This window comes from Equus asinus, chromosome 3 (genome assembly GCF_041296235.1).
Source record: "Equus asinus isolate D_3611 breed Donkey chromosome 3, EquAss-T2T_v2, whole genome shotgun sequence".
Taxonomy (NCBI): Eukaryota; Metazoa; Chordata; class Mammalia; order Perissodactyla; family Equidae; genus Equus; species Equus asinus.
The window spans coordinates 102553467-102575806 of NC_091792.1; the positions used below are offsets into that span (position 1 = coordinate 102553467).

At 36.5% G+C, this 22340-nt stretch overlaps 1 protein-coding gene across 2 annotated transcripts in view; it reads right to left on the reverse strand.

Moving 5' to 3' along the window:
* USO1 (USO1 vesicle transport factor) overlaps window positions 1–22340 on the reverse strand; it is a 94420-nt gene that overhangs the window by 59194 nt on the left and 12886 nt on the right. For both annotated transcript variants that reach the window (XM_044766153.2, XM_044766152.2), the window contains exons 2-4: window positions 10258–10344; window positions 10117–10181; window positions 2951–3027 (exon numbers count right to left, since the gene is read on the reverse strand). In XM_044766153.2, the coding sequence (XP_044622088.2) occupies window positions 2951–3027; window positions 10117–10181; window positions 10258–10344 (229 nt within the window). The remainder of the gene's footprint in view (window positions 1–2950; window positions 3028–10116; window positions 10182–10257; window positions 10345–22340) is intronic.

Consider the following 22340-nt stretch of genomic DNA (forward strand, 5'->3'; position numbering starts at 1 on the left):
AACTGGAAGTTGAAACAGACTACAAGAAAAAAGAAAGACAATATTGGTGAGTTCTATGAATTAACATAAAAATGTCAACAACCAGACATTATTGTACATGATTTTAAAGGGACAATATCAACATATAAGTATTCTCCAAACTGGAATACCTTCCAGTTCTTATTGAATGTTGGTAAAATTTATATGTATAAATATGTGCGCGTACATATTCAAATATTATTTTTATTTTTTAAGATTTTATTTTTCCTTTTTCTTCGCAAAGCCCCCTGGTACATAGTTGTATATTTTAGTTGTGAGTCCTTCTAGTTGTGTGGCATGTGGGATGCCGCCTCAGCACAGCCTGACGAGCGGTGCCATGTCCGCGCCCAGGATCCGAACCTGCGAAACCCTGGGTAGCTGCAGCAGAGTGCGAGAACTTAACTACTTGGCCACAGGGCCGGCCCCTATTTTTATTTTTAAATTAACCACCTCAAAAATTTTTTTCCAGGAAGTACACAGAAAGTAATTTGAATAGATTGCCCTTTCAGAGAAAAATTTTTAATTTTGTTAAAAGACACACTAGAATATATTTTGTGTTCTGGACAACAGATTTAGTAGTAACAGAAATAATAAATAGCAACATAAGATTATCAAATATTCCTCTTTAAATAAGGAATTATTATACAGTGAAACAAATCTCAAGATTTTTTTACCAGCCAGATGAAACATCACTTGACAGTGTCCTTTTATATTATCAGAAATTATGCCTAAAAGCATCATGCATATGTAAACGCAATCTTTTACCTTCAACATCATCTGAAAAGGTAGACAAAAATAAATACATAAAAAGTGGGTGATAAAGACAACAGCTTCTTATGTAGTGGTGTTCACAATAAAATAAATAAGAGCTTAAAAATGTCAAATAAGCAATATAATCTCTTGGAAGAAGAGATTCATATTCATTTTACTCAAATACCTGAGATCCTAGAAGAGATATAGCATATGCTATATATTCAAGATTGAGACAGATTTATCAATAAGTTAAAGGTTTATAAAATATCTCCAAGGTAAAGAACTCTAAAATGAAGTTCATTATGTCAGCTAAGAATTACCTTTAGATGAAGCAGTAGAAGGAAAGTATCATTAATAGAACTGAAGGACATGCTTCTCAATATCTAGATTTTTTTTAAGGACTTTTCCAGGCTAAGTAAATTTTCAGAAGAAGGTTTAAGTTCCTATTTTAATCTTCCTAGAAAAAGTGATTCTACCACTGTTTCTCCAAAGAATCATTTTTCCTGTTTTATCCAAAGGATCAGTTTTTGGATGCTGAATTAAAAATAAAGAGCTGAAATATATACAGAGAAACAAAAAACTGGACTCTAAACGTGACTATATTATAAATTTAAAACAAAGGAAAACTGCCTAACTAAAAATTATTGCTGCTATATAATTTTTTGAAACAGAAAAATTATCTATTACAAACCAACTAGAAAAAGAGCTAAATTTCTCATCTGAAACAACTAAGAAAAAAAAGTTTTTCTTTAATGTGTTCTAACAAGTGTGTTGCACCTAATTTTCTCTTCTGAGAACTAACTAGGAAAACTAAGTATCTTTTTCTTCAAAGTGTGTTCTTATCTGTATTGTATTTAAGTATTGCTATGCTGACTGACAGCCTCTTTTTCCATGGGTACCAAATTATGTTTGTTAAAGATTTCTCACCCCTGAGAACTTAACAGTTAAATTTTAAGCTAGATATCAGAAAGAAATAAAATTTTAAGACAAGGATATTTAAATCTAGGAAACTGACTATTCAATACAACCCAGTTTCAAATGTTCCTATTACTGGTATTCCGTGAAGCTAATGTCTACATATATTTCTGCTCTGCTTTTATTTAAATAAAATATCTGGAAAGTCAATATCATCTACATTTCTTTATGATTTGTCTACTCAGTTTTGAAAGATTCTATAATTTCAGTTTTAATTAGACTTATAAAATACACAAATATGTCCATTCTTCAATTGTCCAGAATAATGAAACGACTGTCTCCCTAATGATATAAGGAACACACACTTCAACAGTATTATGAAATGCTACTCAATGCATGCTTTTACAATATGTAAAACACACATACAGACTTCCAGTCAAACACTTCATGTACCAACAATAAAATAAATTAAGTAAATGACAGACTACTTTTTAAGTACGCAAGTAATGTGAAACAAAAAAGAAAAAGAAGGATATACCAAAGAAATGTGTGATTTCAAACTGGTTCATATCATTTCACACTAAACAGACCTACGTTTTTTTTTCTTTTTTTTTTTTTTTTTTGCTGAGGAAGATTCACCCTGAGCTAACATCTGTCCCAATGTTTCCTCTATTTTATATGTTGGTTGCTGCCACAGCATGGCTGATAAGTGGTGTAGGTCCATGCCCGTGACCTGAACCTGCAAACCAGGGCCACTGAAGCAGAGTGTGCCAAACTTAACCACTACGCCAGGGCTGGTCCCCTAAACAGACTTAATGTAAAGAAAACTTTCTAAATTTAATACACTGTCCTTTAGAAATTAACATAAATCATATGTTCAAAGTTTAAGTATTAGGAAAAAACCTTCTACTTCATATTGCTCACCAGATAACATATAAATAAAATAGTTTGAATTTTCAATCAATAGCCAAAAATGACTATTTAATCCAGAGGTTGTTAATATTCATATTGCTTCACTAAAACCAAATACAAAGACAGGGAAAAATATTTTTTAAAGAAGAATCTCATTCTATCTCCAAATCACACACAAAGCAATCATCTTAAAGATATTTTCCGAAACTAAGCTTGTCTTTCCTTTACTGATAGGCAAAAGGTAAAAAAAAAAAACCTTATAAATTTGTAAAATAAACTCTAGATTAAAATCAGCAAAATTGGCACAATCCAGTTAATCTTATGTACAGAAAACACAGTAAAATAAACTTACCTACTTCTTCTTCTTCATCATTAGATATTATATTATATAATGTGTCCAAAGCATAACCTATTATTTCAGAATCCGAACTGAAAAAAAAAGAATTATTACACTTATACACTGCTAGTTAGAATGTAAACTGTTACGACCATTTTTAGACAGTTGTTTAGCAAGACTGAATAAAACATTAATTCCATTTCTAAAAACCTACTCTAAGAAAAAATTAGTGCAAACTGTAAAGAATGTGTAAAGTTTTATTTACAACAGAGAAAAATTAGAAGCAACCCAAATGTCTAATAATAAAAAAATAGTATGGTAAATCCATACATATAACAGCAATAAAAAATGTATTTTCAAATAATGTTTAAAGACATGGTGATTAAAACACCCCTGGATTTAATGCCAGTAGGAAAAAACTGAATATAAAAATTAATGTACAGAATGATCCCATCTAGCAAAAAATACATATACATTTGTGTGTGTGTCTATATATACTAACAAACAAACCTATAAATTTGTAAAATAAATTCAACTTTAAAATCAGCAAAATTAGTACAACCCAGGTTATTTTATGGGGGTGTGTGTACATATTTATATATATGTTTTGTGATACATACATATTTAATGTCTATATAATATATGTAATGCTGTAATATAATAGTGTTATCTCTAGTTGAACTACTAGGGTTTGTTTCCCTGTTCTATACTTAATTTTCTGAGAGAAAACAAAACAAAACAAAAAAACCCTTATGGTAAACACACACTATTTATAATATCAGAAAGCATAAGATTTTGTAGTTGCTGATAAGCAGACAAATTTTGAAAGCATGATGAGTGATGATGGCATTTAGAGTAAAAAGTAAGAGTGAGATACAGGTCACAAAGATTCAGTGAATACAAAAAAGAGATTAGGAGTGATAGATGAAAGCAAAGATGAGGGACAAAGTAGGTCACAACCACAGGATGTAAATCTCAAATGAAGTGGACTTTAAAAATTACTATTATTTATCATTCTGTTTTTGAGAGATTTTGAGGGGCATCTTTTAAGAGACTATTGAAAAACTAGGAATAGAAGGGAACTTCCTCAAAATGTTAAAGGGAATCTATGAAAATCCCACAACGAACTTTCTATGTAATAGTGAAAGACTGAATGCTTTACCCCTAAGATCAGGAACAAGATAGTGATGTCCTGTCTAGCCACCTCTATCCAGTACTAAACTGGGGGTTCTAGCTAGAGCAAGTAGGCAAGAAAAGGAAATAAAAGGCACACAGATTGGAAAGGAAGAAGTAAAACTACACCTATTCACAGATGACATGATCTTGTACATAGAAAATACTAAGGAATTCACTAAACAACTTTTAGAACTAGTAAACAAAGTCAGCAAAGTTGAAGGATACATGCTCAATAGAAAAAGTCAATTGTATTTCTGTCTATTAGCAACGAACAATCAGAAAGTAAAATTAAGACAATTTCATTTAAATAACATAAAAAAGATTAAAATACTCTGGAATAAATTTTACTGAAGAAGTACAAGACTTGTACACTGAAAACTACAAAACACTGTTGAAAGAAATTGCCCAAAACTCAAATAAATGAAAAGATATTCCGCGTTCATGAAGAGGAAGATGTAATATTGTTAACATGGTATTATACTCCAACTTGATTTACAGATTCAGACAATCCCTATAAAGATCCTAGTTGCCATTTCTGCAGAAATCGACAAGTTCATTGTAAATGTGTATGGGAATGCAAGAGATCCAGAATAGCCAAAACAATCTTGAAAAAGAACAAAGCTAAAGGATTCACATTTTCCTATTTCAATACTTACTACAAAATTATGGTAATCAAGACCGTACGGCACTGGCATAAGGACAGACATATAAATCAACAGAACAGAGAACCTAAAATTAAAGCCTAACATTTATTTCAGTGGATTTTTGGCAAGGATGCAAAGACCACTCAATGGGGAAAGACCAGTCTCTTCAACAACTGGTGCTGGGACAACTAGATCTCCACATGCAAAAGAATGAAGTTGGGGGGCTGGTCCCGTGGCCGAGTGGTTAAGTTCACTTGCTCCGCGGCAGGTGGCCCAGTGTTTCATTGGTTCGAATCCTGGGCGTGGACATGGTACTGCTCATCAAACCACGCTGAGGCAGTGTCCCACGTGCCACAACTAGAAGGACCCACAACGAAGAATATACAACTATGTACCAGAGGGCTTTGGGGAGAAAAAGGAAAAAAAATTAAATCTTTAAAGAAAAAAAAAAAAAAGAGAATGAAGTTGGCCTCCTACTTCACACCATATACAAAAATTAACTCAAAATGGATATAAGACCTAAATGTAAGGAGCTAAAGCTATAAAACTCCTAGAAGAGAACACATGCACAAATCTTCAAAACCTTGGATTAGGTAATGGTTTTGTAGATATGACACCAAATAAGCAAGAAAAAATAAAAATGTTGGACTTTGTCAAAATTAAAAACTTTTGTGTTTCAAAGACACTATCAAGAAAGTGAAAAAACAACCCAAAGAATGGGAGAAAATATTTATAAATCATATATCTCATAAGGGATTTGCATGCAGAATATAGACAATTCAATGATAAAAAGACAAGTAACCCAATTAAAAATGGGCAAAGGATTTGAGCAGAGCTCCAAAAAAGGTATAAAAATGGTCAATAAGTACATGAAAAGATGCTCAACATCATTAGTCATTAGGGAAATGCAAATCAAACTCACAATAAGATACCAAGTTACACCCACTAGGATAGCCATTTCATAAAAAAGGGACAATAACAAGTGTTGGTGAGGAGAAATTAGACCTTCATATACCGCTGGTGGAAATGTAAAATGGTACAGCCTCTGTGGAAAAGAGTTTGGCAAGTCCTCAAAAAGTGGAAGACAGAGCTACCACATGACCCAACAACTGCATTCCTATGTATAAAACACATGTTCATACAAAAACTAGTGTACACAAATGTCCACAGCAATATTATTCATGACAGCAGTATTATTCATGAAATATCCCAAACGTTCATCAACTGACAAATGGTTAAACAAAATGTGGTATATCCATACAATGGAATATTATTCAGTCATAAAAAGGGATGAAATACCAATACATGTTACAACATGGATGAACTCTGAAATATTATGCTAAGTGAAAGAAGCCAGACATAAAAGCCTCATATTTATGATTCCATTTATATGAAATGTCCAAAAGTCAAATCCATAGACACAGAAAGTAGATTAGTAGTTGCCAGGCACTGTGGGCAGCAGGGAATAGGGAATGAGAGCTAAGGTATACCAGATTTCTTTTGAAGTGATGAAATTTTCTGGAATTAGATAGTGGTGATGGTTCCACAACTTTGGAAATATACTAAACACACTGATGTGTACACTTTGAAAGGGTGAACTTTATGGTGTATAAATTGTATCTCCATTAAAAAAAAAACGAATCAGGTGTCAGGGTTTGAAAACATCAGTGAGAAATAGACAACTTTCAGGCCCTGAGCGTTGAACTTAGGAGAATGAGCAGTCTCTCCTCAAGATGGCCATAAGGGAAGCGGACCCATGGAGAGATGGAGAGTTTTAAGCTGTGCCAAGAAAGGGTACACAGCTCTCTGTGAGGCAGCCAAGGATGAAGGGGATTCAGTGGGAGGATTCTGAGGATGTTAGTTGGATAGGCCAGGAGAAGCAGCATAAAACAGTAATGAAGATGAGAAGCGGAAGGAGATGGCTGCAGAATATAAACCTTTTCATTCAATGAAGTTAAAAACACTTCCAGGATACTTCAGAAACGGAAGACAATAGATAAGTATTGGAGGCAAATGGAAAGGGAATTTAGCACAAGAAAGGGAATGAAACACACAAAGGCTCATAGCAATTTGGCTTTCTTGTCTAAGAGGCACAATAAAACACCCAGCACATGAGTGAAATCACATCATATTTGGCTTTCTCCATTTGACTTATTTCACTTAGCATAATACCCTCAAGGTCCATCCACGTTGTAAAAACAACAAACACACAGATAGATACAGAGAACAGATTAGTGGTTACCAGAGGAGAAGGGAGTTGGGGAAGGGAAAAGGGATAAAGGGGCACATTTGCACCGTGATGGATGGTAACTAGACTTTTGGTGGTAAATATGATGTAGTCTACACAGAAGTCGAAATATAATGATGTACATCTGAAATTTATATAATGTTATAAACCAATGTTACCTCGATAAAAAAACTAATTAAAAAAAAAGAGAAAACTCTTGCCCAGCAGCCTCTAAATGATAGAATGATTAGTTCACACATTCACAAGCCTATATGGTACACCCTATTTCTAATGTGCCTGGCAACATAGTAAATGTGCAATAAATGTTTTTAAAAATCTATTTCTTAACCTTTATATCAAGAGTATCTACACATTTATTTTCTGCTGTGCACTAAAAATGACAATACAGGCCACTTTACATAAGAGGTAGCATCTTTTTCCTTTTTTTTTGGTGAGGAAGATTGGCCCTGAGCTAACATCTGTGGTCAATCTTCCTCATTTTTTGCTTGAGGGAGATTGTTGCTAAGCTAACATCTGTGCCAATCTTCCTCTATTTTGTATGTGGGACGCCACCACAGGGTGGCTTCATGAGCAGTGTGTAGGTCTGCACCTGGGATCCGAACCCACAAATCCTGGGCTGCAGAAGCAGAGTGTGTCAACTTAGCCACTATGCCACCGGGCCAACCTTGCATCCTATTTTTCATATTGAGAAGTCAGTCATTTCATTATTAGCTTTATAAGACTCAGTGAGAAAATGTACATGTGGACTAAAGATACATGTTTTAAAAAAGAAAGATTACATGTTTGTATAATCATCACACTAAAGTTTTTTTAGTCTAGGATCCATTTTCTCTAACTTAGAATGTTGTTTAAAGCAGATAACTAACTTAGGTTACTGCATTAATTTTCTATTGATGCTGTAACAAATTACCACAAACTTAGTGGCTTAAGTAACACAAATATATTATCTTACAGTTCTGGAAGTGAGAAGTCTGAATGGGTCTAACAGGACTAAAATCAAGGTCTCGGTAGGGCTGCCTTCCTTTCTGTAGGCTCTAGGGGAAAATCTGTTTCCTTGCCTTTTCCAGTTCTGGATGGCACCCTTCCTTCATCTTCAAAGTCAGCAACAACAGGACAGGATCCTCTCATAGCACCTCATTCTGACCTCCTCTTTCTGCATTCCTGTACCACTGTTAAGGAACCTTGGGATGACACTGGGCCCACCTGGATAATCATAACCTCCTGGATAAGCGCAACCACCCCCTCTCAAAGTCCTTAACTGAATCACATCTGCAAAGTCCTTTTTGCCATCTAAGGTAACATTCACAGGTTGTGGTGATTAGGATGTGAACATCTTTGGAGGGGTCTTTATTCTGCCTACCAGGGTTACCTACTATGGTGTTAATAACAGAGACAGTCCTGACACATCCAATGCATTTATTCAAATGCATTACAATTAGTTAGCTTTGAAAGGTAGCCAGTGTGGGTTACGCTGTCTGAAAAGAAGAGGAAAGGTTCTAACTGGTATGAACAAGCAGCTGAGCATTGCTGAAATATAACTGAAAAAGAAGCTATGAGGTTAGACAGACAAGCAGTGCTGAAATCTTTAAAAAGCTTTTACACTTTGCTTTTGTTTGAGGAACTTGGATTTCATGCTGCACTGTGCTGGGGAAATGCATTAAATAGGTGAGCGATAAAGATTTACATTTCAGGCAGATAATTCTTGCAATGTACAGCCTGAATGGAAGGACAAAGAGATCAGAGGCAAAGAATACAATTTGGAGGTAGTGGTGATTTTAAACTATGCCCCAAAACTCTTTGATACAGTCCCCTTCATAGGGGTGGAACCTAATTCTCCTCCTCTTGTACAGGCTGTATTTATTAACTTAATTCTACCAAATAGAATGTGGTGGGATTGATGATATATGACTTCTGAGACTGAGTCCTAAAAAGCATTGTGCCTCTCTCTTTGTTTTCTCTCTAGGATTGCCTGCTCTGGGAGAAGCCAGTTGCCATATCATGAGGATGCCCAAACAGCCCTATGGAGAGAGCAACACGGTGAGGTACTGAGGCCTCTCTTGCAACAGCAATGTGAATGAGCAATCTTGGAATCAGATCCCCCAGTCCCAGTCAAGACTTCAGATGACTGCAGTACTGGCTGACATCTTGACTGCAACCTCATGAGAGACCCTGAGCCAGAATCACCCAGCTAAGCCACTTCTGAATTCCTGATCCACTGAAACTGCGAGATAATAAATATTGATTATTTTGAGCCACTAAGTTTTGAGGTGATATGTTATGCAGCAAAGGATAACTAAACAGAGGCTATGAAAAAGATTTAAGAGATTGATATTGGGAGCCAGAACTAAGGCCAACAAAGGAAATCAAGAAAAACTCATGGATTCCAGTTTTTTTGGTTTGGATGGGCAGAATGGCTTAAGGAGAGGGAGGAATTCGGCATGAATCTTCCAGTTGCCTGCTTGAACGGAAAGGTGCTATCAACTGGGATGAACTTGGATTAAAACACAGTTGTAGGGGAATGCCAGGTGGGGGATAATCAGGAACAGGACAACCAGAAATAAATTAACTTTTGAACATTTTGAATTTGAGATACCTGTGAGAGATCCTGACATGGTAGAAATGTTCATCGAGCAGCCAAAGCTTGTAAGATCTATTTAACTAGAGGTAAGATTTGAAAGCTAGCCATGCATAGTTGTTAACTAAAACCAAAGATGCAGATATAATCCCTTAAAGAGAAACTGAAAGAGCTAAAAATAGGCTGAGTGATCTTTCTCTTAAGATAAGCTCAGATTTAACACTTCATTCTATTAATACAGTTTATTTCTCCAAAAAAGGCAAGCTTGGATAACCGATATTAGCAATTGGATATTAGCTTGGACAACTTTATTTAGCAATTACTTCAGTCTATTTTTATATAACGGAAAATTCTCTACCCTCAGGGTTAGCACATGTGGTTTGCACCTAGTGTCCAATAAATATTTATTGAAATTACAAGTGAAAGTAAAAACTTAATAGCCTTAATATGTCAATTATTTCTGGAACAGTGACTCTAAGACAAATTAATTAAAATTTCAAGAAAAATTAGGGAGAAAAATAATTACATAGAGACTTACCGATCTGTTTGTAAAACATGGATAAGATGTTCCATAGCTTGAATACCCACTTCCAAGCGATATTTCTGCAAAAAAGAAAAATGTTATTAAAGTAACTAATACCCAAATTAATGAACTTACTAATGATAAAGTGTTACAGACCTTAGATAACGATTTGAGAGCACGCACGGCATTTCTTCGATCATCCAGTAAGGTAGATGAAGCTACTCTGTCACAAAGCTTTTGGATCTGTCACAGAAAAATGAAATAGCATTAACAGAATAAAAAGAACAAAAAAGAAACATGAAGTTTTCCCTTAAATTTATACCATCTAATTTTGTGGAAAAAACAACAAATACAATGTCATGGAAATGGTCTTTCACAAATCTAAATAATTACTTAGGTATATTATAATCTCATTACAGAGATCAAACAGATTTTCACAAAGACTTGAAATTGACTTGAAATCACAAAGACTTGATTAAGAGAAATCATTAGTAGAGCTAGAGCTTTCTAAACATGCCTATAATGACTGTCTGAACTAAGAGGTGAGCATAAGCCATAAGAGTTATGATAGAAGATGAGGAGTTATTTAAAAAATTTTTAATAATTGTTTACATCATGTTCTTACCCTATTTTTGCACTATATGTTTGAACAAGAAAAGTCAGAACTTTTAATCAAAATGTATATCAAAAGTTTTATGTATGCCTCAAAATCTACAAGAATGAAATGTTTCTATTATAAAAGCTTTTAATAAATTTGCAGGAATTAAAATTCAAATTGAACTTTAAAATAAACCTTAGAGTATTATGTACAACAAGAAAAAATTAGAAACAACTTAACTATCCAACAAAATAAGACAAACTAAACAGGGCCGGCCCCGTGGCTGAGTGGTTAAGTTCTCACACTCCGCTTTGGCGGTCCAGGGTTTCGCCAGTTCAAATCCTGGGCACAGACATGGCACCACTTGTCAAGCCATGCTGAGGTGGCGTCCCACATGCCACAACTAGAAGGACCCACAACTAAAAGTGCACAACTATGTACCAGGGCACTTCGGGAAAAAAAGGAAAAATAAAATCTTAAAAAAAGGGACAAAAAAACTAAATAAACTGGTACCTTCTTTGGTGGAATACTATGCAGCTACTGAAAAGAATTAACTGTACTGACATGAAAATACTAGGATTTAATAAAGAGTGAAAAAAACAAGAAACCTGTAAAACCCTATCTAAACTATGAGTCCACTGAAGCAAAAGCGCCAAACTGTGTGTATACATACAATTGCATTAAAAAAGAATTTGGAAACTTAAGACTAGCAAGCTTCTAGAAAAAAGCACAGGCGAAAATCCCTGTGACCTTTAATTATGCAAAGATTTCTCAGGTGCATACTAGGAGCCCCATCCACAAAAGAAAAACATAACAAACTGGACTTCATCACTTCTGCTCTTTAAAAGACATATTAAGAAAATGAGGGGCCGGCCCCGTGGCCAAGTGGTTAAGTTTGCACGCTCCGCTTTGGCGGTCCAGGGTTTTGCCAGTTCGAATCCAGGGCATGGACTTGGCACCGCTCATCAGGCCATACTGAGGCAGCATCCCACATGCCACAACTAGAAGGACCCACAACTAAAATATACAACTATGTACCAGGGAGATTTGGGGAGAAAAAGCAAAAAAAAAAAAAAAAAAGAAAATGAAAAGATAAGCCACAGATGAAAATATTTGGAAAACACAGAAAGAACAGTTTTTAAAACCACTATATTCAGGTCCTTTGTAGCTCTAACAGTCAGTTAATATTTTAAGTTATTATTCATTCTTTAATGACAGTTCTAAGATTCTACAAATAAAATATGGCATATCATTCAAACTTTTGCACCCTATGTATCTGAATTAACGGTGTTTAAATACATACACTGTTTCCCAAATTATGTTCTGCAGACTTCTAGTGTCTGAGAAGATATTAATAGATTTCCTATGATCACAGAAGCAGTGGGAAAAACAAGGTTATACAAAATTAAACACGTTTCTGCACTGCAGGATTCCTTAAAGTGCTTACTATACTGATTTGCATTTTTTATGCTGTAGATACACTACGATAATCAAGTTCGGCTTTACTTTTTGATTTTATTCACTCTAATTGCTCATGTTGAGAAATTATTTCTACCTTAAACTGTATTTACTTTCATAATAATTATACTGACTTTCCAAAACAGAAATAATTCAACTTTCTCATTATTAAATAACTGGTTGATATTTTTTCTATTACAATTTCTTTTTTTTTTAACATTGGAAAAACTACATAATTATCTTTTGAAAACATAAACCTCATTACTTTCATCTTAAAGAATCTTAGGCCAAATATACTTTTCCTAAGCATAAGTGCAATTTTGTCTACTTGGGTCTTATACACCTTTTGTTAATTTTTTTCTATAGCTGCTATCATGAATAGGAAATCTTTTGTAGGCATTTTCTGCTTTTTCCTAACGCTACACCTTAAGCACTGGTTCTAGATCTGTAATCCCATCTGCTTTGGAGTACTTAGTCCCAGTACCACGCAGGGCTTGAACTCCAGCCTCAAGTCCATCTTTGGTTAGCGTACAGAGAGACATGTGTCAAAATATGAACTTCCACGTCTGGAAGCTCTTCAATCACTATTTGTTGAATGTGAAAACATGAACGCTATCTGATGCTGGAGAAACTTAGCTTTAGGAATACTCAGGGAGGTGCCAGGCCGATGGCACAGTGGTTAAGTTCGCACATTCCACTTTGGCGGCCTGGGGTTCGCCAGTTCAAATCCTGGGTGCGGACCTATGCACTGCTTATCAAGCCATGCTGTGGTAGGCGTCCCACATATAAAGTAGAGGGAGATGGGCATGGATGTTAGCTCAGGGCCAGTCTTCCTCAGCAAAAAAGAAGCCGATTGGCAGCAGATATTAGCTCAGGGCTAATCTTCCTCAAAAAAAGGGAATACTCAGGGAGATGATCATAAGTCTAGAGTTTGGGGGTTTGCTTTGTTTCCATTTTCAGTCTTTTATTTTTCACTCTAACATGCTAACATTTAAGCCTTGTTATTTTTTTTCAAAAGCTGTGAGATATACACCAATAATCTCAGTCATTATGAAGATAAATACAAGTTAAAATAATGAGGTTATTTTTATCTATCAGACTCGCAAAAATTAAAAAGAAGAGTACCACATACTATATGATTCCATTTTTATAAAATAAAAAAACAGGCAAAACTTCTCTATGTTATTAGAAATCAGGATAGTGGTTACTCCTGGGGGCAGCCAGTGACAAAATGGAGCACAGAGGGGACTTCCGGGGTACTGGTAATGTTTTATTCCCTGATCTGGGTGCTGGTTAAATGGGTGTGTACAGGTTGTGATATTTACATACATGATGTGTACTTTTCTATGTACTTCAACAAAATGATTTTTAAAATAACTATCCAGGCTAGACAAAGAAACAGATTAATGAACTTGCTTATATTCTATCAAAGGGAAGGTAATCTAAGAAAGTGGCAATTTGGCAAAAACTATTACAACTTAAAAATGACCCTTTCAGCCAGGCATTCTTACTTCTATGAATTTATCCTTTAAAAACACACCCATCACTACACAATGTTACACACTAGAATGCTCTTTGTAGCAATATTTTTAATAGCTAAAAAGGAAATCTAGCTTTTGCCATGAAAGAATATAGTAAGAAGTGTGCAACCCAGAAGAGGACCCTCACCTGATCATGTTAGCACCCTGATCTCAGACTTTCAGCCTCCAGAACTGTAAGCAATAAATTTCTGCTGTTTATTGAAAAAATAATAAGGAAATCTAAATGCTCATTCATTAGAGAACAATTAACTAGCATATGGTAGACATACACTATGCAGTCGATCAAATGAATGAAGGAGATCCATATGTACTGACTGAAAAGATGTCCAAGATATATTAAGTGAAAAAAAGAAAACTGTAAATGGTATGCTTAGCATGAGAACATTTTTGTTTAAAACTATATCATTAATGAATTATGTGAAAATATAAGGAAAAAATTAAGACTATGTACCATACTATCTTTTAGTGGGTTGCTGGAAATGTTCATTTTCTACATTATTTCTGATGTTTGAATTTTGATAATAAACAGGTTTTTACCCTTATAAGCAGGAAAGAGCAATAATGGAATAAAGTGAAATGGTGTATGTTTTACTGAAATTTCTAGGATATTTTCATGACTGATTGAATTCATCTTTTAAAGAAGCTATCTTCACTCGGTTCATCAAAATAAGATGAAATCAGCTCTTAATTGATAAAAAATAAACTACCATAATAAAAATATCCTCAATTGGCTCCCTGTTGCCTACTGGATAAAGTCCAAATTTCTTAGACTAGAATGCACAGTCATTATACTCCATCTGTAAACACACATTGAATCCACATGTATTTGTTCTTGTGCTAACCAAAATAAGATACGGTCTCTGGCCACAAGGAGCTTGCAGAGGAAGACAGTTGTGTAAATAAAGTATAATAACAAGATAAAGGTATATAAGTACGTGATGAGTAAAGCAGGGGCACAAAAGAAAAAGTAGACAATTCTATCTGAAAGTGAAACTGCTATAAACTGAATGTTTATGTCCCCCCAAAATGCATATGCTGAAATCCTAACCCCCAAGGTGATGGTATTAGGAGGTGGAGCCTTTATGAGGTGATTAGGTCAAGAGGGTGGAATCCTCATGAATGGAATTAGTGTCCTTACCACAAAGACTACAGAGCTCCTTCATCCCTTCCACCATGAGAGGACTCAGTGAGAAGACGGCTGTGCATGAAACAAGAAGCGGGCCCTCAACAGACAAAGAACATGCCTGTGCCTTGGTCTTGGACTTCCTTGTTTAAGCCATCCAGTCTATGGTATTTTTGTTATAGCAGCCCAAACAGACTAACACAGATCCTGTCTAAGAATGGTATATTAACGATGTCACTCTTGCATCAAGAATTAAAGGATGAGTAGTTCATCAGACAATATGAGGAAGGAATTCCAGGCAGAGAAAATGACTTCTTACTTTATGATTGTTTACACATATTTTAACATAGAAAATGTCATTTCATATCTAGAATAAGAAAATTGGTCTAATTTGGGTTTTTCAATTTTATACATCTATGAACCAAAGCAATAATTTTTACATTACACACAAACATACATATACTTGTTCTATTAAAACAATACACCAAAAGAGACTTTCTAAAATATGAAAACTTGAGATCTCGTCAAGATGGCGGCGTAAATGGACTCCGAACTCATCTCCTCCCATGAACACAACAAGGTTACAACTATTTTTGGAAAAATTACCCTGGATAGAAAACTCAAAATTGGATAAAAAGAGCCCTCACAACAAGGGACAGTCCTGATGAAGGCAGAAGTGGCAAAAATTCCTTCTGGAGGGGAAAACAACCATCTTCAGGAGCAGTGGAGTTTCTCAACCAACCAGGCGGGAGCCACCCTAAGGTACGCAGCCCTCCCTGGAGAAGTGAGGTCCTGAGCAGGGGCCCGATACTGCTATAAGCATCCTTCAGACTCAGCACTACTGAGACGAGGGTCTTACTATCTGGCTTCGCTGGCTATTAACTGCAGCAGGAATACCCCCAGAAAAGCTATCAGACGAAAGCAGAAAACACCTGGGTCTTAAAGGGCCCACGCACAAATTCACCCGTCTCAGCAACCTAAAATCACCAGAAAGAAGGCTGACAGTCCTTTGGTGAAAAGAGACTCACCTGGTGGGCTCTGGGTGCATCTCAGTGAGAGAAGAGACCTCTCTGGAGACTGAGACTTTGGGGGTGGCCATTGTTGTGACCTGGTCCAGGCACGCTGACACAGACCCCAGCAGACCCCACTGGGGTTCTTCCCCTGGCCTGTTAGCCCAGGGGTCTGCCACAGCCACTAGAGCACACATTTAATCCAGTTCAGCCAGGGCAGGCAGCTGGCCCTAGGGACTGGCCCCACCCAACAGCAAGCTCTCAGGCTACTTGTCTGCCTGCACTGACTGGGTGCCTTGATCCTCTACAGGCAGGTGAATGTGTCTGCCTCTGTGGGGCAGGGCCTACGTGATGACCAGGTGAACTGTGGGGTGCAGTGGTGGAGAGGTGGGGGCCTCTGCAGTGCGGCATTGGGGTATGCTCCAGGGGGTTGGGAAGTGTGCCTGGACCAGGACTGTGCTGACAGTGTGTGTGGTCCTGTGGGGGCTGAGGCTTATCAGCGGCAGAAGACCTGTGCTTCACAAATAGCCATGACAAGGATCAGCCCCATCTTCCAAAACCTGAAACAATAGAGCGCTCCTGTGCCTAGGGCCAGCCCCACTCAGCTGCACTTCTAAGAGAACTGACAATAGCCTTGTAGGCCTGAGGCCTATAGCAATTGTAAGCCCCTGAGCCTAGCAACCAGCTACGCTGGGTACCTACCCAATTAACAGGAAATCTGTGTGGTGTTAAACCTTGTAGGGAACGGTGCTGAGGCTCCCCAAACTGGATTTATAAACAGCTGGCTAAGGAACGAAAGACTAGACTCCCTGGGTACCTGCATTAAGAGCAACCCTGCCAGAGCAGAAGGACACAAGTAGTCCACAAAGGGGTCACTCCTGGATCATCTGGACTAGTGACAAGACGGAAGCACACTGGTGGGCCTCAAAAGGCATCTCTTTCATAAGGTCAGTTCTCCCAGATCAGGAGACATAGCTGACTCACATAATACATAGATATAAGCACAGAGAAAGAGGCATAATGAGGAGACAAAGGAATACATTCCAAGCAAGGGAAGAGGACAAAACATCAGAAAAAGGACTAAATGAAACAGAAATAAGCGACCTACCCGACAAAGAGTTCAAACAAAATCTCATAAGGATGCTCACAGATATTGGGAGAAGGCTGGATGAATACAGTGAGCTCATCAACAAAGAACTGGAAAATATAAAATAGGAACAATCAGAAATGGAGAATACAATACTGCAAATGAAAAATTCACTAGAGGGTCTCAATAGGAGAGTAGAGAATAAGGAAGGACAGATCAGAAGCTAGACAAAAGACCAGAGGAAATCACCCAAGCTGAACAGAAAAAAGAATTAGACAGAATGAGAACAGTCTAAGGGAACTCTGGGACAATATCAAGCACACTAACATTCGTATTATAGGTATCCCAGAAAGAGAAGAGAGAGACAAAGGGGCAGAAAATTTACTTGAAGAAACAATAGATGAAAATTTTCCTAAGCTAAAGAAGGAAACAGACATCTAAGTAGAGAAGCACAGAGAGCTCCAAACAAGATAAGCCCAAAGAGGCCCACATCAAGACACATTACAACTAAAGTATCCAAAATTAAAGATAAAGAGAGAATCCTAAAAGTGGCAAGAGAAAGGCAAGAAGTGACACACAAAGGAAAGACCACAAGGCTATCAGCAGACTTCTCAGCCGAAACCCTACACGCGAGAAGAGAATAGCATGACATATTTAAAGTGCTAAAAGGAAAAAACCTACAGCTAAGAATACTCTATCCATCAAGATTGTCATTCAGAATGGAAGGAGAGATAAAGAGCTTCCCAGACAAGCAAAAATTAAAGGAGTTTATCACCAAGAAACCAGTTCTACAAGAAATGCTGAAGGGACTTATTTAAGTGGGAAAGCGATGACCACAAATAGGGATAAAAAAATTATCATAACCCCTCAAAACCAGGCAATAAAATCACTGGTAAAGGTAAAAATATAGTAAAGGTAGCAGATGAACCATCTGTGAAGATAATACGAAGGTTAAAAGACAAAAGTACTAAAATTACCTATTTCAATGATAAGAGGGTAATGGGTAGACAGACAGAAGAGATTAGATATGATTTAAAAAAAAAAATCTGGGAGGAGGGGAGTGAAAAAGTAGAGCTTTTAGAAAGAGGTCAAGCTAAAGAGTCCATCACTCAATATAGACTGTTATATACATAGAATATTATATAAGATCCTCATGGTAATCACAAATCAGGAACCTATAATAAGTAAGCAAATAAGTAAGACAAAAGATGTCAAACATAGTACTAAAGAAAGTCATCAAACCACAAGGGAAGAGAGCAAGAGAAAAAGAAAAGAACAGAGAACTACTAAAATACCCAGAAAAGAAAAAGCAACAAAATGGCAGTAAATACAAATTTATCAATAGCTACTTTAAATGTCAATGGACTGGGGCCGGCTTGGTGGCACAGCGGTTAAGTTCATATGTTCCGCTTTGGCAGCCTGGGGTGCACCAGTTCGGATCCCAGATGTGGACCTATGCACCGCTTGTGAAGCCGTGCTGTGGCAGGCATCCCATATAAAATAGAGGAAGATGGGCACAGATGTTAGCTCAGGGCCAGTTTTCCTCAGCAAAAAGAGAAGGATTGTTGGCAGATGTTAGCTTAGGGCTGATCTTCCTCAAAAAAATAAAAAACAAAAAAAATAAATGTCAATGGACTAAATGCTCCAATCAAAAGGCAAAGGGTGGCCAACTGGATAAAAAAACAAGACCCCTATATATGCTGCATACAAGAGACACACTTCAGACCTAAAGACACTCACAAACTGAAAGTGAAAAGAAAAGAAAGCGAGGGTAGCAATACTTTTATCAGACAAAATAGACTTTAAAACAAAAACTGTAACAAGAGACAAAGAAGGGCACTACATAAGGATAAAGGGAATAATCCAACAAGAAGCTATAACACTTGCAAATATCTAAACACCCAACATAGGAGTACCTAAATATACAAAGCAATTATTAACAAACATAAAAGGAGAAACAGTGACACAATAAAAGTAGGGGACTTTAACATTCCACTTACACCAATGCACAGATCATCCAAAAAGAAGTCCAATAAGAAAACAGGGGCCTTAAATGACACATTGGACCAGAGGGACTTGGTCGATATATATATAGAACATCCCATCCAAAAACCACAGAATACATGTTCTTTTCAAATGCACATGGAACATTCTCTAGGACTGATCAAATATTAGGCCACAAAACAAGTCTCAATAAATTTAAGAAGATCGAAATAATACCAAGCATCTTTTCTCACCACAAAGGTATGAAACTAGAAATCAACTACAGGAAGAAAACCAGAAAAGCCACAAAAATGTGGAGATTAAACAAAATGCTACTGAATAACAATTGGGTCAATGAAGAAATCAAAGGAGAAATCAAAAAAATCCTGGTGACAAATGAAAATGAAAATACGACATGCCAAATCTATGGGATACAGCAAAAGCAGTTCTAAGAGGGAAGTTTATAGCAATTCAGGACTACCTCAGCAAGGAAGAAAAATCCCAAATAAACAATCTAACAGCACATCTAAAGGTACTGGAAAAAGAAGAACAAACAAAGCCCAAAATCAGCAGAAGGAAGGAAATAATGAAAATCAGAGCAGAAATAAACAAAATAGAGACTAAAAAACCAATAGAAAAAAACTAATGAAACCAAGAGCAGGTTCTTTGAAAAGATAAACAAAACTGACAAACCCTTAGCTAGACTCACCAAGAAAAAAAGAGAAACCGCAAATAAATAAACTCAGAAATGAAAGAGGAGAAATTACAATGGACACCTCAGAAATAGAAAAGATAATAGGAGAACACTATGGAAAGCTATACGCCAACAAATTGGATAATCTAGAAGAAATGGATAAATTCTCAGGAACATACAACCTTCCAAAACTGGACCAAGAAGAAGTGGAGAATTTGAATAGACCAATCACCAGTAAGGAGATCAAAACAGCAATCAAAAACCTCCCGAAAAATACAAGTCAAGGACCAGATGGCTTCCCTGGTGAATTCTACCAAACATTCAAAGAAGATTTAATACTTATCCTTCTCAAACTCTTCCAAAAAATTGACTAGGAAGGGAGGCTTCCTAACTCATACTATGAAGCCAACATTATCCTGATATCAAAACCAGACAAGGACCACACAAAAAAAGAAAATTACAGGCCAACATCACTGATGAACATCAATGAAAAAATCCTCAACAAAATACTAGCAAAGTTAAGACAACAATACATTAAAAAGATCATACATCATGATCAAGTGGGTTTCATTCCAGGGATGCAGGAATGGTTCAACATCTGCATATCTATCAATGTGATACACCACATTAACAAAATGAAGAATAAAAATCACATGATCATCTCAAAAGATGCAGAGAAAGCATTTGACAAGATACAGCATACATTTATGATAAAAACTCTAAATAAAACGGGTATGGAAGGAAAATACTTCAACATAATCAAGGCCATAAATGACAAACCCACAGCAAATATCATTCTCAACAGAGAAAAACTGAAAGCTATCCCCCTAAGAACAGGAACCAAACAAGGATGCCCACTTTCACCACTCTTATTTAACATAGTATTGGAAATCCCAGCCAGAGCAATCAGGCAAGAAAAAGAAATAAAGGGGATCCATATTAGAAAAGAAGTAGTAAAACTGTCACTCTTTGCAGACAACATGATTTTATATATAGAAAACCCTAAATAATCCACTAAAAAACTTTTAGAAGTAATAAATGAATACAGTCAAGTTGCAGGATACAAAATCAACACACAAAAATCGGTTGCATTTCTATACACTAACAATGAAGTAGCAGAAAGAGAAATTAAGAATACAGTCCCATTTACAATTGCAACAAAAAGAATAGTATACCTAGGAATAAACTTAACCAAAGAGGTGAAAGATCTGTACACTGAAAAGTATAAAACATTGAAAGAAATCGAATAAGACTCAAAGAAATGGGAAGATATTCCATGCTCTTGGATTGGAAGAATTAACATCTTAAAATGTCCATACTTCCTAAAGCAATCTATAGATTCAACACAATCCCTATCAAAGTTCCAACAACATTTTTCACAGAAATAGAACAAAGAATCCTAAAATTTATATGGAACAACAAAAGACCCCGAACAGCCAAAGGATTCCTGAGAAAAAAGAACAAAGCTGGAGGTATCACATTCCCTGATTTCAAAATATACTGCAAAGCTATAGTAACCAAAACAGCATGGTACTGACACAAAAACAGACACACAGATCAATGGAACCGAATCAAGAGCCCAGAAATAAACCCACACATTTATGGACAGCAAATACTCGACAAGGGAGCCAAGAGCATACGATTGAGAGAGTCTCTTCAATAAATGAGGTTGGGAAAACTGGACAGCCACATGCAAAAGAATGAAAGTAGACCATTCCCTTATACCACGCACAAAAATCAACTCAAAATGGATTAAATACTTGAACGTAAGACCAGAAACCATGAAACTTCTAGAAGATGACATATGCAGTACGCTCTTTGACATCGCTCTTAGCAGCATATTTTCAGGTACCATATCTGACCGGGCAAGGGAACAAAAGAAAAAAATGAACAAATGGGACTACATCAAGCTAAAAAGCTTCTGCACAGCAAAGGAAACCATCAACAAAACGAAAAGACAATCTAACAATTGGGAGAAGATATTTGCAAACCACATATCAGATAAGGGGTTAACATCTAAAATATACAAAGAACTCAAACATCTCAACAACAAAAAAACCCAACAACCCAATTAAAAAATGGGCAAAAGATCTGAGCAGACTTCTCCAAAGAAGATATACAGATGGCCAACAGGCATATGAAAAGATGCTCAACATCATTAGCTATCAGGGAAATGCAAATCAAAACTACAATGAGGTATCACCTCACTCCGGTCAGAATGGCTATAATTAACAAGACAGGAAACAACAAGTGTTGGAGATGATGTGGAGAGAAGGGAACCCTTGTACACTGCTGCTGGGAGTGCAAACTGGTGCAGCCACTATGGAAAGCAGTATGGAGTATCCTCAGAAAATTAAGAATAGATCTACCATGTGATCCAGCTATTCCACTGCTGGGTATTTATCCAAAGAACTTGAAAATACAAATGCATAAAGATACATGCACCCCTATGTTCATCGTGGCATTATTCACAATAGCCAAGACTTGGAAGAAACCTAGGTGCCCATCAAGAGACGAATGGATAAAGAAGATGTGGCATATAGACACAATGGAATACTACTCAGCCATAAGAAATGATGAAATCTGGCCATTTGTAACAACATGGATGGACCTTGAGGGTATTATGCTAAGTGAAATAAGTCAGATGGAGAAAGTCAAATACTGTATGATCTCACTCATAAGTAGAAGATAAAAACAATGACAAACAAACACATAGCAACAGAGATTGGATTGGTGGTTACCATA